At 40.2% G+C, this 18,375-nt stretch overlaps 1 protein-coding gene across 1 annotated transcript in view; it reads right to left on the reverse strand.

The window, feature by feature from the left end:
- LOC134439958 (neuronal acetylcholine receptor subunit alpha-7-like) overlaps positions 1 to 18,375 on the reverse strand; it is a 117,251-nt gene that overhangs the window by 23,477 nt on the left and 75,399 nt on the right. The window contains exon 7 of the mRNA XM_063189886.1: positions 154 to 401. Within this exon, the coding sequence (XP_063045956.1) occupies positions 154 to 401 (248 nt within the window). The remainder of the gene's footprint in view (positions 1 to 153; positions 402 to 18,375) is intronic.

Genomic DNA, 18,375 nt, shown 5'->3' on the forward strand with positions numbered 1-18,375 from the left:
CATGTCTTACCTACAAGGTCCCACTCCCGTTGGAGATGTACATAGACATGTGATTAGTGTGTATATACAGTATATATCTTACCTACGAGGTCCCACTCCCCGTTGGAGATGTACGTGGACGTGTGAATAATGTATATACTGTACATATCTTACCTACGAGGTCCCATTCCCCGTTAGAGATGTACGTGGACGTGTCCACCGCCAGCATCTGCAGGTCCAGCAGCCAGCCGTTGTGTGTCCAGGAGCCGAACTTCAGGTCGCACTTCTGCACGTCGAAGGGGAACCAGCGTACGTCGATGTAGCAGGTGCTCTTCAGGATGCCCGGCGGGATGTACTGGCAGTAGCCCGACGCATTCACCAGCACGTTGGTGTGGAAGGTGGCATCAAAACGCTCGTCCGCACTGGGAGGGAAAGAAAGGAGGCAAAGAGAGAGGGATAAGGAAATGATAAGAAAGAGAAACAGACAGAAAATGTCGATTTAGCCGGTGCTTTTCAAGATGCACGGCGGTATGTACTGGCAGTAGCCCGACGCATTCACCAGCACGTTGGTGTGGAAGGTGGCATCAAAACGCTCGTCCGCACTGGGAGGGAAAGAAAGGAGGCAAAGAGAGAGGGATAAGGAAATGATAAGAAAGAGAAACAGACAGAAAATGTCGATTTAGCCGGTGCTTTTCAAGATGCACGGCGGTATGTACTGGCAGTAGCCCGACGCATTCACCAGCACGTTGGTGTGGAAGGTGGCATCAAAACGCTCGTCCGCGCTGGGAGAGAAAGAAAGGAGGCAAAGAGAGAGGGATAAGGAAATGATAAGAAAGAGAGACAGACAGAACATGTCGAAGTAGCAGGTGCTTTTCAAGATGCCCGGCGGGATGTACTGGCAAAGAGAGAGGGATAAGGAAATGATAAGAAAGAGAGACAGATGGAAATGTGGAAGGAGACGCAATGAAGAGTGAGGGATGGAGAGAAAAAAGAGAGAAGTACAGTACACAGTTAGACAGACAGACAGACAGAAAGAAAGAAAGAAAGAAAGAAAGAAAGAAAGAAAGAAAGAAAGAAAGAAAGAAAGAAAGAAAGAAAGAAAGAAAGAACAGACTGGCAGTATAGCCCGACGCATTCACCAGCGCGGTGGTGTGGAAGGTGCATCAAAATGCTCGTCCGCAGTGGGAAAGAGATGGGTGGATGAAAGACTTGTTAATAAGAAGGAGGAGAAAATGAAGAAGGGAAAATGATAAGAAAGAGAGGATAAAGAAGAGAGAGAGATGAGAGAGAGAAAATGTGTAGAGAGAGTGAGACACAATGAAGAGTGAGATGCAGAGAGAAAAAGAGAGAAGTACAGTAGATAGACAGCTAGAGAGAGAGGGGGGGAGAGAGAGAGAGAGAGAGAGAGAGAGAGAGAGAGAGAGAGAGAGAGAGGGATCTAGAGAATGAAAGAGAAAATGAGAGACAGAGAGAGACCTACTGTACATAAGAGGGCTCATAGCAATATTCACTGCAGCGATGAAAATGAGGTAAGGGCTGCCATTATATTTCTCGCACAGATGTGAAATTACCTCATGTAACATTTAAAACAGGCCAGAATGGAACGGATCACTTCATAAATAAGGAAGCTATGAGGACATTACTTCCTATTGGCAAAGAAGCCGTTCTCTCAGAGATTGAAAAAAACAATTTTACGATGCATTGCAATGCATTACATTTCTACTTAAAGCAAAGCAAATGTTTCATCAGTCATGATGAGGCAATACAAGTACTTAGATACTGAGCAACATTTTATTGGCTATTTTTTGTATCAGTCTACAAAGTTTTCAATACTTTGAAGTGCTTTTATTTAATTCAACATTCATTTGCTCCTGAAATATCCACGGAAGTAATTGAAACCTTTAAAAAAAAATGCTGCATCGATTCTGGAACTTGCCGCATTGAATTGGATCATCCATGCCCCGCATTGCATCGCATCGCCGAATCGATTATAGTTGACACCACTAACTGTGATATTACAGTGTCTTAAGTAATATATTATGGCTTTGTCCTTGCACTTCTGATAAAAACAACAAACTTAATACTGTAGCAGGGGGTTGTTAAAAGAGGGAATATGTCGCTAAGCTAGTGAAAGTCAATGGATCCATGCAGCATGGTAGCATGCTACACGGATCCATTGACTTTCACTAGCTTAGCGACATATTCCCTCTTTTAACTTGTCTTAAAGCAAGACAATGCTTAACATGAAAAATAAGACACTTTACCACCTTTATAAACCCTGGCCAACGAACTGTATTAAGCCCCAAAATAGTGGCATACCCCTTTAAAGCACGACTATCATCTTTTTCATCTTCAACTACCCAACAGATTAGAAGTGGCAATGCCTCTCAGAGAGAACAATGAAGAGACAAGGTCTGCACATCTAACCATGCCAAGTGCAGTTACAGTCCTTAGGAGGACCGGAAAGTGAATTCAGAAGTGGCTTTTAAACTATTTGAAGTTGATGGAACCATGCATCTAGATGACTTTGCAAGCTTAAAAATCAACTTAGTGTTGTTCTGAATTTGGCCAGGCTTCTCTTCAAACAAACTCTTACGTATGTCTAGAGTGTTCATAATACTAATACAGTGCTGTATAAATTTCAACAAATAATCAGGGCGAACTGTACTCATTAAATGTGGCCAGGCGTCTCCTCAACAAATACACAATGCACCCTCTCCTCTAACAAGCCAATTAAGCCAACAGCTACCAGAGGACCATCCCAGGGGTGCGTTTCTCAACAACATCGTTGCTAACTGAGTTAGCAACTTACTAGGTTTCCAATGGGAAATTGCATTGCAAGCAAGTAAGTTGCTAATTGGTTAGCAACAATGCTTTCGAGCAACAGGGTTCAGGTTCAGAAGCGAAATGTTATGCCACATACCGTATTTGTTTCATCCAATTAAAGGGCCACTATTTCGAACATCAAGCCTCATTTCTGAATTGTCTCTGCAATGTTTGTGTGCAATTGACCTGTCTAAACAACCACATGTAATGTTGAATGATACTCTCACAAACTGTAAGGTTTTTAAAAATACAGGTACATTTCAACAAATAGCCTAACCATTCAGGGCGAACTATCCCCAGGAGGGCCAAAACATACCAAGGCGGAACGGAACGGTCGCAGGACGGACGCGGTCTTTCTGCTTAGTTTTGGCCGGCGTGTTTTTCTCTGCCTTTCACACTGACAGCGTTGGCGTGCGCGGCCAGTCCTGTTCAAAACCCTCCCCACAGCTAAAGCTAGCATGCTACTTTGCCATTCATTTGAATGGGACACCGCCGGTTGCCGGCGTGAAAAATACGCTCGAGTTCTATTTTCCAAATGCAGCGCGGCGCGGAGCCGGCTCCCGCGCCGCTGACGCCCGACTACCGCCGGTTGGTGTGTAAGGACAGATAGGTTTCAATGTATTTTCACCAACGCCGGTAAAAAACGCGGCCGTTCCGCGACGCTTTACCGCCTTGGTGTGTAAGACCCAGGAGGTGTTATTCTGACTTCTTCCAGTGGACTTAAAATCAAGGCTTTGTTGATGCAGCTTGATGACACTGACTGCCTATGGGTCGAAATACATAAAGCTGTCAGTATCTCAGGGATATTTACCGACTCAGACACAATGGCAGAGGAAAGTGCCCTAGAGCAGAGTTCAGCTCAAAGTCAATTTCTTTCTCTGTCTCTGTCTCTGTGCCTCTTTGGTTCTCTCTCTCTCTCTCTCTCTCTCTCTCTCTCTCTCCCCCCCTCTCTCTCTCTCTCTCTCCAGGACAGGTCCTAATAGTCTATCCTGATGTGACCTCGATAAGCAGGTGTGCATTTTTGAAAGTGTTGAAAATGGGCAGCAAGGTAGTTCTGTCTGTCATTTCAAGCCTCACTGACTCCATGCAGATGACACACAGGCATGTGGCCACACACGCGCACACACACACACACACGCTCACACAGACACACACACACAAAGACTGCATGCACGCACACACACACACACACACACAAATCCACGCATGCACGCACACACACAAACACACACTCTCTCATGTCCTAGTTTTTTTTTTTTTTTAAAGTAAAATTTATCTATGATGAAAATCGATCTATGATGAGCAATTATGAATTCAATTTGTATACACCACCCCCATTTATCCTCATGACAGTCATTAATGAAAACAAACTGAAAAGTGTGAAGCATTCTAAATGCACAGTATGCAGTACAGCACGCAGTATTTGATCTCAGTATTTGAAAATGTTTAATTGGGGACACTGTGGTGCAGTGCTCTACGCCCGCCACAATTGGGCTTGCATGCCCACGGGGACCGCGGTGCGAGTCCGGCTGGGGTCATTTCCCGGCCCTGCCCTATCTCTCTCTCCCAACCATTTCCTGTCCAATACTTAAATAAAAAAATGTCTGGTTATGGCCCTGCACACCACGTATCTGCTGTAATTCTTGTTTTGTTCCCTCTGCCTCAACAACTTCTGTTTCCTTGACTGCATCAACTTACAAAGTAGCCATCTGGCTATAAAGCTTTTGTGTATTCACATCTGCAAGTTTTTGTCATGGCCTTGTCATGTCATGTTTGTAATAATGTGCACTGCATTGTTGTCCTTGCCAAATAAACTGCAAATACACCTGTCTCCAGCTCAGCTTTCTACTAACCTCCCCCTTATCAGCCCTTACAGTGTTGCAAAAAAAATCAGCCAAAGTCGCTATTGGCTCGCTGAAAAGTCGCTAAATGACGTCATGACGTTACATATGACGTCACAGCATCACGCACAGAACGCTGATCCCTTCAAAACATGCCCACATGCCTTCGTTCACAGTACAAATGGTGCTAGCAGTGCTAGCGGTGCTAGCAACTGTTTGGAGATCAGAGCTAATCTGCAGCCCTGTTTAACCGTGGGAAACACTTTTGACGGTGGCGCAGCGTTACAATTATGTTGATAAACAATGATTTTGTCATTGAAAATGCATGCTTTAAAAACGCTAGATGCACCAAAAAGTCACCAAAGTCGCTAGATGAGGTTTTTAGTTGCCAGGGACGTCAAAACGTTACTAAACATAGTGACAAAGTCGCTAAATTGGCAACACTGAGCCCTTTTACTGGTGGGTTTAGATCAGGCCTTGAAAGTATCACAAGTGGGCCCTGAATTTTTTTTTTTTCAATCAGAAAAATATTGTCTGTGTGTCGCTCTTGACTATTTATTTGAGTTGTATTGTTTATTGGGTCAGAGGTGGGCCCCCTAACTGTTGTGAACATTGGAAGTGGGCCTTAAGTTAGAATAGGTTGGGAACCCCTGTTTTAGGTGCCGTTTCCACGTAGCAGGATATTTTTATATGTGGATATTTTTTTCTCCTGCTTGTATTGGTTTTGCATTGGTTTTGGCCTTCCGTTTCCACGTAGCAGATATTTAAAAATACAGGTGCAGGAGAAAAAAATAGCAGGAGAAAAAAATATCGTGTTTAGGGGTCTGAAACGCATTTCTTACAATGGAGGATTTTTTTTATCCACATGTTGCGTTTCCACGTAGCAGGAGAAAAAAATACCCTGCTAAAAAAATATCCTGCTACGTGGAAACAGCACCTTAGATGGTCTCATGTGTACTTTTGGCCTTGAGGAGAGAATGCTGCAAACTTTTCAGGGAGCACGAAAAAAGGGAAAAGAGGGAAGTGTTGTAGTAGTGGTCTTCCTCAGTTTCTCAGGTGAAAAAGCACTAAAGTGTTGGCAGTGTGATGCTGGAGAGATGTGTTAATGGTCTCAGATCCCCAGCTCAGGGAGATTGGGAGACTCTAAATGTTAATTCAACACCCAAAGAGTTGATTTAACACTATCAACTGGGAACATAGTATGTTCTCAGAAGTGTTGAATTAGCACTGTTTTTTTTACTGTGTAGTGAGGGGATTTAGATTTAGTTCTCGTGTGCACTCTTGACATTGAGTAGAGAACCTTGCAAACTTTTACTACTACGGTACTAGTGTTGCGGGGTGGTGGTGGTGGTGTGTGTGTGTGTGAGGGGGGGGGGCAGTAAAGTGTTGGCAGTGTGATGCTGTGGAGATAGTGTTAATGGTCTCAGACCCCCAGCTCAGGGAGATTGGGAGACTCTAAATGTTAATTCAACACCGAAAGAGTTGGGGTTAGTGGTCTCAGGCTCTCAGTTTGGGGAGAGAAAGCAGCAAAGTGTTGGTGGTGCGATGCTGGTGAGATGATGTTAGTGGTCTCGGGGTCTCAGCTCAGGGATGTTGGGAGACAGGCAGGGTACGGTAGGGTGAGAGACAGCGAGCGCACATTGATATTTCATGAAGCCCCGTCCGTCCATCGCTCCTGGGCAATGATGGAGATTAGATCTGACCGCCCACCAGACTGACTGACTAAAGTGGAAAGCCCTGATCATGCAGGTTCTCCGCGTTCTCTCTCACCAAATCCATATTTCATAGACATATAGATCTGACAGCTGAGAACGCACTTTATTCTGAAGGTGATGGCCCTGCTTTTCAATTAACCCACATTTTGGGTTGTTTAAAGGTGCACTGTGTAGGATGGTGGCTAGAGTTGGTATTGCAACTATGCTGCTTATTGCTCAAGAGTGCTGTCTATTGCCAAATTTCATCTTTTCATGAATATTTACGAAGTAGTAAACTAAAATATACTAGTATGACTAAACTACAGTAAGAATTGCAGTTAAAAATGTCTATTTCTGGTCATTCAAAATGGCGGAAAATGGAAAAGATCCCCCATTTCATGCATGAAAACTACAATTTTAGGCGAGTACATTTAGGGTTTAACCCCAAAAAAATTGATACAAAAGGTTTTTTTATGGATTCTATTACTATTGGACCTGCTAAATGACATACTAAAAATCTAGTAAAATCTGACTTTGGGAAATGAGTTTTTTTCAACATGGCTGCCATAGGCTTATTATAAGGGTCAAGAGACACTCCAGGTGAATAGGCCAAAAAATTTAGCTTGCCGATATCACCATGAAACTTAATCCGGTGATTACTCACATATTTGTGAGAAAAAAATGTATTGCAAGTTTTCTGAAATGTTATGTTTTAATATGGTAATTGGACTATATCTAATTAAATATGCATTACATTTCAAAATGCAAAACCTCAAAATCTGAAAAAGCCAAGCTCAAAATTACTCTTTTATTTTGTTTCTAGTAAGCCAGAAGATATCTTCAGAAGAGATTATGGACATCTCTTTTTGTTTTGTAGTAAATCTAAAAATCTTTGTGCAGACACACCAGCTAGCATTTTTTTTTCAAAACATGATTATTTAACATCTCTCTTAGATTTTTATGTGTCTCAAGTTCTTCCAGACATTCTTTGAGTCTGGTGGTATCATTGTTAGCATGTATCAAGGGCAAGGTCAGCTGTCCTCAAATCATAGCCTCTCCACAGAGGTGTCCTAAGGGCTGGTGCTGGGACTCCTATTTGCCATGTACACCACATCACTGGGCCATGTTATCTGTTCTCACAGCTTCTCATTCTACTGTTACACCGATGAAGCACAGTTACTTTGTGCCAGATGACTCCACGGTCACACACATTTCCGCTTGCCTCTCTGAACTATCCACAAGTATGAAGGAATGCAACCTTCAGTTGAGCCTCGCCCAATGCACTGCTGGTGATCCCAGCCAAAGATTTAGGTTGCCATGATATCGAGCTCAATATGGATTCTGCTACTGTTGCCTCAAATAAGGCCACAAGAAATCTAGGTGTCATTGTTGATGACCATCTATCATTCTCTGACCACATAGCCTCAGTTTCCCAGTCATGTCCTCTTTCTCATGCCCTAATTGAATACAAGGCCATGACCCTTGCCTATGACGCTACAACAGGCCCTACTCTGGCTTACCTGAAAGCTATGCTAAAGCCCTATGTCCTTTCAGGACATTGTCTGTCTCCAGTACCAACCGTTTCACCTTGCCCTCTACTTAAACATTTAGTGGCTCCTGTCTATTCAGTTCAGCTGCTGGAAGACCCAAAATACCTAGTGACACCATGATTCATCACTGATGATGTGCCCTGACAAACAGCACATGGATATTATCATAGCAGTAGTGTCTTTATCCACCCAAACAGCACTCCAAACAAACAGATCCTGAAAACATGTTAGTTCATGCCAATGTAATTATCATGTAGTAACCTTTATTTTTAAAAACTTTGATCTTGAAAATGACACCTTTCCTGAAGTCAGATTTTCCTAGATTTTTAGTATGTTATTAAGGACACTTAGGGGTAACAAAATCAGTTGAAAAACCTTTTGTATCAATTTTTTTGGGGTTAGGTCTTTTTTTTGCATAGATGTACTCGCCTATTTTCCCAGTCATAATGAACACTTAGAATTTGATGGTGGTGGTCAGTATTCGTGAGAAAAGTAAAATTTGGGAAGGGACAGCATGAATTCTGGAAATAAACTGCTAAAAATATTAAACAGTGCACCTTTGAAGTATTTTTTTGTTAACATTGCAATGCTTCCAAAATTGTTCAACATTGCAACAGGTTTTGGCACAGAAGAGCTGTCTCTTTGCTTGTCCTAATCGCACAACCTCAAGGATGAGTCTATGGCCGAGTCCCATTATAGGCCAGTCAATCTAGCGTTTGAAATTGCAATAGTAGTCATTCCAAGTTTTTTGTAATCCCTAGGTATGTTTAAATAACATATTACGAATCTACAGCTTGATATTTAGTGGAACATACAAATTCAAAGGTCAAATTTGGAGATTTCCCATTCATTTTTCCATAGGTAGACAAAAGGAGATACTTGGGGAATAGGCTAAAATTTTAAACAATCATGAGATATCAATTTGAAACTTTCACAGTAATTTACTCAAGCAAAGACAAATAATTTTTGTATTGCAAGTTGTCTGAAATATGATGATTAAATATGCAAATGAGATCACATCTACTTAAATATGTGATAAATTATGCAACAACGGGCAAAACATAAAACAAATTGCAAAAGTAATGATTCACACTTTTTATTGATACTTAATCCACCCTACATCACATATAAAAAAAATCTATCTTCATCACTAGTGGAACATACTTTTTTGAAGGTCAGAAGTAGCAGACTTCCAATGCATTTTGACATTCAGTGGGTAAAATCGGATACTTTTGACCTTGGGGAAAGTATGTTCCACTGAATTGATGAAAGTAGATTTTTAATATGTGATGCAGAGGGGTTGAAGGATCAATATAATGTATGAACCATTACTATTGCAATTTGTTTTATGCTTGGTCTGTTACCACAGATTTTATCACATATTTCAGTACATATGACCTCATTTGCATATTTCATCATCATATTTCAGAAAACTTGCAATACAAAAATTGTTTGTCTGAATGTGAGTTACCAACTGTGAAAGTTTCAAATTAATTTGTTATAGTTTAAAATGTTACCCTATTCACCTTGTATCTCCTATATTGTCTCCCTATGGAGAAATGAATGGGAAATCTGCCAACTTTGACCTTGAAAAAAAGTATGTTCCACTAAATATAAAGCTGTAGATTTTTAATATGTGATACAAGGGGGTTTAAGGATCACTTAAAAGTAGGAACCATTACTATTGCAATTTGTCCCAGGTTTGGGCCTTTTTAGAGCTAGATTGACTGTACTCATTTCTACCCCTACCCCTACGCCTTCCCTTTGCCCCTCGTGCTTTCAAGGTGTAGGGCTTGAAACGCAACCCCTACGAATCGAGACACCCCTTCAACAATCACGGAATGACACTCACAGCTGTCACTAATTCCATGCATTAGGCTGACGTTAATAGCGATTTTTTTCATGTGCGTTTCACGGAGACAATGACCATGACACATTGGGACAATGTTAGTCTTAGAACAATGCAACAACTATTGCAACTGTAAAGCCGCAAATTACGGCGAAAATATTTATATTTTTGTTCTTTTCTTGATGCCACCATTTTTAAAAGGTATTCGCAATGCATTCAGGGAATTCGGTCGTACCCCTCCGTCTGAAGTGTGCCTTCGGATAATCTCTGTTTGAAGGGGTAGAAAGAATTTTCCTTTACCCCTTACCCTCTTTCTGAACGTGAATTGGGGATGGCCCTAGCCCTTCACGTGAACACGCAAAACGGAGGGGAAGGGGGCTAAGGGGTGTAATGGAATTCAGCCTATATCACATCTGTGTTGTGCTAAGGTTTGCTGAGCTTACAGCAGGGGTTCTCAAACTTTTTTCCCTGCGCACCCCCTTGTACATTTCAAAGTGGTTCGCGAATATTTTGGTGTGGTGATGGCCATGCATGTATGGATTCACTGCGCATTCACTGAACATTATGCACTGTTGTTTTGGGGAATCCTCTTTTCCAATAGTCTAGGAGTTAAACTACACTTCAGATGGACCTTTCCAGCATACAATTTACCATCCAATTAAAAACTACTTAATGCTCATTAAGTAAGGGTTAACGTTCGGCGAGAAGGTCGCTACCGTGGAATAGCAGCACGACAGAGAGAATCTTTAGACCCCGACGCGAAGCGGAGGGGTCTTGTTCTCTCTGAAGTGCTGCTATTCCACAAAGCGACCGACTCGCCGAACGTTAACCCGCTTATTATATGGATATACTTAAATGATTCACACATGGCGGGGACATTCGCTCCGCGTCGGGGTCTAAAGATTCTCTCTGTCGTGCTGCTATTCCACGGTAGCGACCTTCTCGCCGAACGTTAACCCTTACATAACAGACGTGCGAACGTTGGGGAGCCCCATTGAAATGAATGGAGCATTCGACCGATGACGTCACACCATATAATAATGCTGGATAAAAACTCACATATCCACCATTGCTCTATTCAGCTCACGCACCGCCAGGGGTGCACGCACCCCAGTTTGGGAAACCATGGCTTACAGAATGACGAGGCTTGCAATTACGGTCTAAGTTTTAGTTACTGTCACATTCCCACTGAGGATGAATTTCATTGTGGTCGCATTAATGACCAAAGAAACTGACTTCTACTTTGACATTAAGTGACTTGTGTTTAATTCAAATGAGTTATGCTTCATTTAAATGAGTGATGTTATGTTTCATGGTAATGAGTGTTGTTTATGCTGAGTTATTTGTGCATAGCGGTGGTGATCATCTCTGCCAATGATTGGCCATCAGATGTTATTTAGAGGATTTTTTTACTTCCTACATCAGAACAGCTTGGTTATAACAGTAAGCGCATCAACAACAAATGTGGCATCAACCTCCAGGCCACTCTTCTCCTCTCTGCTGAAGAAAAGGATCACCAGATAAACATCTATTTCCCATGTCCAGTGCTGACGAGCTGACTGACTCATCTTTCATGGATGGATGACTTGTCACATTTCTTGGAATGCCCTTCCATATGGACAATATGTAGGCTACACAAAACTTACAAAATTGCTCATATATGGACTGTACAATTCTTAGATGACGGTGATTGTCAAACTGAGGACCAAGGTATTCCAAGTGGACAATGGAATGATCCTTTTCTAAAATCTAAATAATATTTGTGTGTACTGCTGTTGAATGTAGGCTACTTTATATTTACAGTTGTATTGTTTTTTTGGGTCAGTGATGGGCCCTGAACATTTGTGAAAATTTCCAAGTGGGCCCCAAGTTGGAGGTGGTTGGGAACCCCTGTTAAATGGCACATAATGCGTGGCACAATTTTCCTCGCATACAATTAAGGCACACATACACATTCCATATACTGCAACATTCATACACGGCACATGGAATAGGTATAAATAGGTATAGGAGTGCTTAATACATTTCCTGATTTATTGTAGAGTATAGTACATAAAATGCTGTATATAAATATCGCATAGCCATGAATGTTTTTTTTTTTTTCAGTTTCTTCATCCGGACAGCTTGGGTATCACGGTGAGCATAACATGGCATCAACCTTCAGTCCGTTAATCTCTGCTGGAGAAAATGAAGTGAAAACATGTACGTATTAACCATTTCTTGTGCTGACGAGCTATCTGACTCATGTGAAAGCCCAATTGGGAAACTACAAACTCCCATTGTCATTGTGACACAGCACTCCAATGCTCACAAGTGAACACTGCTCATAACAAAATTGCATTTATGCCTCACCCATGCATGGGAGTAGCCCCCAATGGCACCCAAAAGGGAGCAATGTGTCGGGATGGTACCATGCTCAGGATACCTCAGTCATGGAGGAAGATGTGAAAGAGCACTGGTTAATTACTAGAACAACCAACCTTTGGGCTACAAGTCTGACACCCTAACTGCTTACCTATTGCTCATGATTTATAGATGACGGAGTTTTCACATTTCTGGGAATGCCCTGTAAAGCGATGACATTTCCAGATGCGGGTTTAATTACTTAACTTAATTTGCAGCGACATTAAAGAAAAGATCACCACTCGGCCTAATGGCATTTTGACGGAAAGTGAATCATTCAAGGAAGATAAATACTACATGATGCTGGCAATGTACATGAATTATTTGATCAATAAAAAAAGAAAATGTCATCAGAGACAGGTGTCAGCCATGACTATGCTTGGTCAAACTCACAGAATGTATGAGTGTTCATAACATGTTACTGTGTATGTGAAGTACCATACTGTGGTGTTGTAATATGCATTACATGCTCTGTGCTGAGTAAGTGTTGTGAATTAACAATGTGCAAATGATGGTTTCCTAGCCTGATTATCATCGACTTTCAAATCTTTTGAGACTATTTACATTTCCCAAACGGCATGGTTGACCCGCCTCCTTTGGTTTGCTACTGGTTTTTTGCTTCCTGACAAAGTGGAGTTCACGATTTTTCGGGAGATCAGAAACGATATTTACATTGCTCTTTGCCTGACTAGAAGCAGCGCCAAAGATGTTGCGCCACTAGGAGGGCACAGCCTGGCTAATGATTTCCTACTTCCAATGGGGCACCTAAGTCACGCCCTCTACTTCCTGGTTCATGGGGCATGGGGAGTCAAAATGAGTGGTTTTTCGACACCAATCCAAACCTTGGACCTCCACCTATGCACCACAAATCCACCACGACTCGCCTCGTTCACTTCCATTCAATTTTTTGCAACTTATTGCCCCATGAACCAAGAAGTAGAGGGCGTGACTTAGGTGCCCCATAGGAAATACATGGGTAACACTTTATAATAAGTACCCCTTTTTAGGCATTACTAAAGGGTTAGTTAAGCCTTAGTTTACCATTAGTTAACCCTTACTGAATCACGAGTTAATCATTATGTAAGCATTATTTCTCATTTCCTAACTATTATCTACTACCGTTAGTAAATGGTTAGTGTGTGCTACTATAACGGTTCGCTAAGCAAAGTTAAGCCTTAAATAAGCCTTATTTTAACAATAGTTAACCCTTAGTAAATAACGAGTTAGTCGTTATGTATGTGTTATTCCTCAGTTCTTAACTATTATCTACTACCATTAGTAAATGGTTAGTGTGTGCTGATGTAACGGTTCGCTAAGCAAAGTTAAACCTTATTTAAGCCTTATTTTTAACATTAATTAACCCTTAGTGAATCACGAGTAAGTCGTTATGTATGTGTTATTTCATCATAAGCAATGCTTATCAAGTCATTTGTTAACGTTTTGGAAAGCATGGAAAGGTTTTCACTTTAAAAGTTCCCCAGATATGCGCAAGTAGTGAGTTGTAACTTCTTGTTAATGCATAAGCAATGCCTAACAAATCATTTGTTAACGTTTGGTAAAACATGGAAAGGTTTTCACTTTAGATCAGTTCCCCAGATATACTTAAGTAATGAGTTGTAACTCCTTGATAATGCATAAGCAATGCTTAACAAGTCATTTGTTAACGTTTTGGAAAGCATGGAAAGGTTTTCACTTTAAAAGTTCCCCAGATATGCGCAAGTAGTGAGTTGTTACTTCTTGTTAATGCATAAGCAATGCCTAACAAATCATTTGTTGACGTTTGGTAAAACATGGAAAGGTTTTCACTTTAGATCAGTTCCCCAGATATACTTAAGTAATGAGTTGTAACTCCTTGATAATGCATAAGCAATGCTTAACAAGTAATTTGTTAACGTTTTGGAAAGCATGGAAAGGTTTTCACTTTAAAAGTTCCCCAGATATGCGCAAGTAGTGAGTTGTAACTTCTTGTTAATGCATAAGCAATGCCTAACAAATAATTTGTTAACGTTTTGTAAAGCATGGAAAGGTTTTCACTTTAGATCAGTTCCCCAGATATACTTAAGTAATGAGTTGTAACTCCTTGATAATGCATAAGCAATGCTTAACAAGTAATTTGTTAACGTTTTGGAAAGCATGGAAAGGTTTTCACTTTAAAAGTTCCCCAGATATGCGCAAGTAGTGAGTTGTAACTTCTTGTTAATGCATAAGCAATGCCTAACAAATCATTTGTTAACGTTTTGTAAAGCATGGAAAGGTTTTCACTTTAGATCAGTTCCCCAGATATACTTAAGTAATGAGTTGTAACTCCTTGATAATGCATAAGCAATGCTTAACAAGTCATTTGTTAACGTTTTGGAAAGCATGGAAAGGTTTTCACTTCAAAAGTTCCCCAGATATGCGCAAGTAGTGAGTTGTAACTTCTTGATAATGCATAAGAAATGCCTAACAAATCATTTGTTAACGTTTTGTAAAGCATGGAAAGGTTTTCACTTTAGATCAGTTCCCCAGATATACTTAAGTAATGAGTTGTAACTCCTTGATAATGCGTAAGCAACACTTAACAAGTCATTTGTTAACGTTTTGGAAAGCATGGAAATGTTTTCAATTTAAAAGTTCCCCAGATATGCGCAAGTAGTGAGTTGTAACTTCTTGTTAATGCATAAGCAATGCCTAACAAATCATTTGTTAACGCTTTGTAAACCATGGAAAGGTTTTCACTTTAGATCAGTTCCCCAGATATACTTAAGTAATGAGTTGTAACTCCTTGATAATGCATAAGCAATGCTTATCGAGTCATTTGTTAATGTTTTGGAAAGCATGGAAAGGTTTTCACTTCAGAGAAGTTCCCCAGATATAGGCCTACTTAAGTAGGCCTAATGGGTTTAAAATCCTTGATAAAAGCATAAGCAATGATTATGAAGTCATTTGTTAATGTTTTGGATAGCATGGAAAGATTTTCACTGAAAAAGTTCCCCAGATATGCGTTAGTAATGTGTTGAAACTTCTCGATAATGCATAAGCAATGCTTATCAAGTCATTTGTTAACGTTTTGGAAAGCATGGAAATGTGTTCACTTTATATCAGTTCCCCAGATATACTTAAGTAATGAGTTGTAACTCCTTGATAATGCATAAGCAACGTTTATCAAGTCATTTGTTAATGTTTTGGAAAGCATGGAAAGATTTTCACAGAAAAAGTTCCCCAGATATGAGTTATTAATGCGTTGAAACTTCTTGATAATGCTCTCGCAATGCTTATCAAGTCATTTGTTAACGTTTCGGAAAGCATGGAAAGGTTTTCACTTTAGAACAGTTCCCCAGATATACTTAAGTAATGGGTTATACATCCTTGATAGTGCACAAGCAATGCTTATCAAGTCATTTGTTAATGTTTTGGAAAGTATGGATAGGTTTTCACTTAAAAAGTTCCCCAGATATGCGTTATTATTGCGTTGAAACTTCTTGGTAATGCATAAGCAATGCGTTAAGCATTCGTTAATGTGTTGTAAAGCCATAACAGGTTTTCACTTTAGATCAGTTCCCCAGATATACTTAAGTAATGGTTCGTAATTCCTTGATAATGCATAAGCAATGCTTAACAAGTCATTTGTTAATGTTCAGAAACATCCATGAGGGGCAGTCACATGAGCCTCAACTTAGGCCTAGGCCTACTGTTTGCCATGCTACCAGTCATCACACACTAACCATTACAAAAGGGTTAAATAAGACTTCACTGATGCTAAAGCAAGAGTTTACAAACCGTTACCATACATGCCTAATAGTACTTGTTAATGGTTAGGTGGTAGGAGACAACAAAGAGATAATGTTTTTTTCATAAATAAAGGTGGGTTATCAGACATTTTAATGATGGTTTACTAATGCTTATCAGAAAGTTAAATCACCATAGACGAATGATTAATTAACAGTACTTAATAATTTCACAGAAATACATAATGACTGACTCGTGATTCACTAAGGGTTAACTAATGCTTAATTTTGTTTAGCGAGTAGTTACATCAGCACACACTAACCATTTACTAACGGTATTAGTTAATGGTTAAGAAATGAGAAATAACACATACATAACGACTTACTCGTGATTCACTAAGGGTTAATTAATGTTAAAAATAAGGCTTAACTAAGGTTTAACTTTGCTTAGCGAACCGTTACATCAGCACACACTAACCATTTACTAATGGTAGTAGATAATAGTTAAGAAATGAGGAATAACACATACATAACGACTAACTCGTTATTTACTAAGGGTTAACTATTGTTAAAATAAGGCTTATTTAAGGCTTAACTTTGCTTAGCGAACCGTTATATCAGCACACACTAACCATTTACTAACGGTAATAGATAATAGTTAGGAAATGAGAAATAATGCTTACATAATGATTAGCTCGTGATTCACTAAGGGTTAACTAATGGTAAAATAAGGCTTAACTAACCCTTAAGTAATGCCTAAAAAGGGGTACTTATTATAAAGTGTTACCAATACATGTAAGAAAGGCGAGGGGGGTGACTGGGTCCAAAATGGGGTGACAATATGGAAAAGGACGGGAGTAAGCTACTGTGCACATGCCATCATATTACAACAGAATTCAGAAAATATTGATACACTGAGGCCACTTTAAAGGCACGGTCCACCTTATTTCAGGAAATCTGTAGTTAAGCCACCACATTATTAAAGTTAGAATATGAGAATACATAGGATATATTTCTCTATGTGTTTGCAATCCCTGGTTTGACTGTATAGCCATATTTAATGTAGCAATGGAAGTCTATGGTACATATTATAAAAAGTCATCAAATGTGCTTGAATTCATCAGAGTGCAACAGGCAATTTAATTCCTTCCGGTGATCACTTGTGGGTTGATGCTAATGGCACCATTACTTCCAGTGATTGTGCTAAGCTATGCCAATAATGTCAATCTAGCTACTGCACACATTGAGAAAAAAATGATGTGGAAATGTGTGAGTAATACTCAGAAACACTGCAAACATGTGAAAATCGCAAAAGGGTGTTCCTACAGCCCTGAAAGTAAAGATGATAAGCAGTAAGATCCCAATTACTGTATTCAGAACTGCTAGAAAGTAATTAAAAATGTAGTACTTCAATCTCAAGGATCTTTAGCAGGTGTTTGACATGATTTAAATAAATTCATTTGATTAAAAATGCAGTGGTTATTCAAGAAAGCCCACGAGCTTACAGTAGCGCCGACAGATCCTATCTCTGATTTCCATCAGTTGGTTTTGGAGTTAGTGAATGTGTGTATGCGGCACTTTTCTTTGTCTATTGCGAATAAAAGTCAGTCGCCTTTCCCCTTTTCTTTTGTGTTTTCTACCACCGCCCAACAGAAACATCTCTCTCTCTCTCTCTCTCTCTCTCTCTCTCTCTCTCTCTCTCTCTCTCTCTCTCTCAAGAATAAATAAACTTAACTCTCTCTCTGTCTCTGTCTGTGTCTGTGTCTGTGTCTGTGTCTGTGTCTGTGTCTGTGTCTGTGTCTGTGTCTGTGTCTGTCTCTGCCTCTCTCTCTCTCTCTCTCTCTCTCTCTCTCTCTCTCTCTCTCTCTCTCTCCACACACTCACACACACACACAAAACACACACACAAACACACGCACGCACAAAGCAAAAAAGCCAGTCAAATAAATCCATTTATGCAAATGTTATTAAAGTAGGATTACTGCGGCTTATACTTTACTAAACACTCAGACACAATACAAAGAACAGTCACCCAACTAAAACTTTACACATCAGTATGTGTGACGGCCTGCATGGGGTTTTTATGTGTTTCTTTTTTTGTGTGCGTGTGTCTTTTGCTGTTTCATCTTTCATTGAGCGTCTGCCTCTCTGTGTATCTTTCTTTCTTTCTTTCTTTCTTTCTTTCTTTCTTTCTTTCTTTCTTTCTTTCTTTCTTTCTTTCTTTCTTTCTTTCTTTCTTTCTTTCTTTCTTTCTTTCTTTCTGTCATTCTGTGTGAAGTCTCCAACGAAAGTCCAGATTAAGAATGTGTGTGTGTGTGTGTGTGTGTGTGTGTGTGTGTGTGTGTGTGTGTGTGTGTGTGTGTGTGTGTGTGTGTGTGTGTGTGTGTGTGTGTGCGCGCATGCGTGAGTGTCCGTCCGTGTTTTTCTTTCTTTCTTTCTTACTTTCTTGTTTCTTAAACAGCTGGAGCGTGACTGTGGGAGCGGCCTTGATGAGGTGTGCTGTTGTGTGCATTAGCAGCAGCAATC

The sequence above is a fragment of the Engraulis encrasicolus genome, chromosome 23 (assembly GCF_034702125.1).
Source record: "Engraulis encrasicolus isolate BLACKSEA-1 chromosome 23, IST_EnEncr_1.0, whole genome shotgun sequence".
In the NCBI taxonomy this organism is placed as follows: Eukaryota; Metazoa; Chordata; class Actinopteri; order Clupeiformes; family Engraulidae; genus Engraulis; species Engraulis encrasicolus.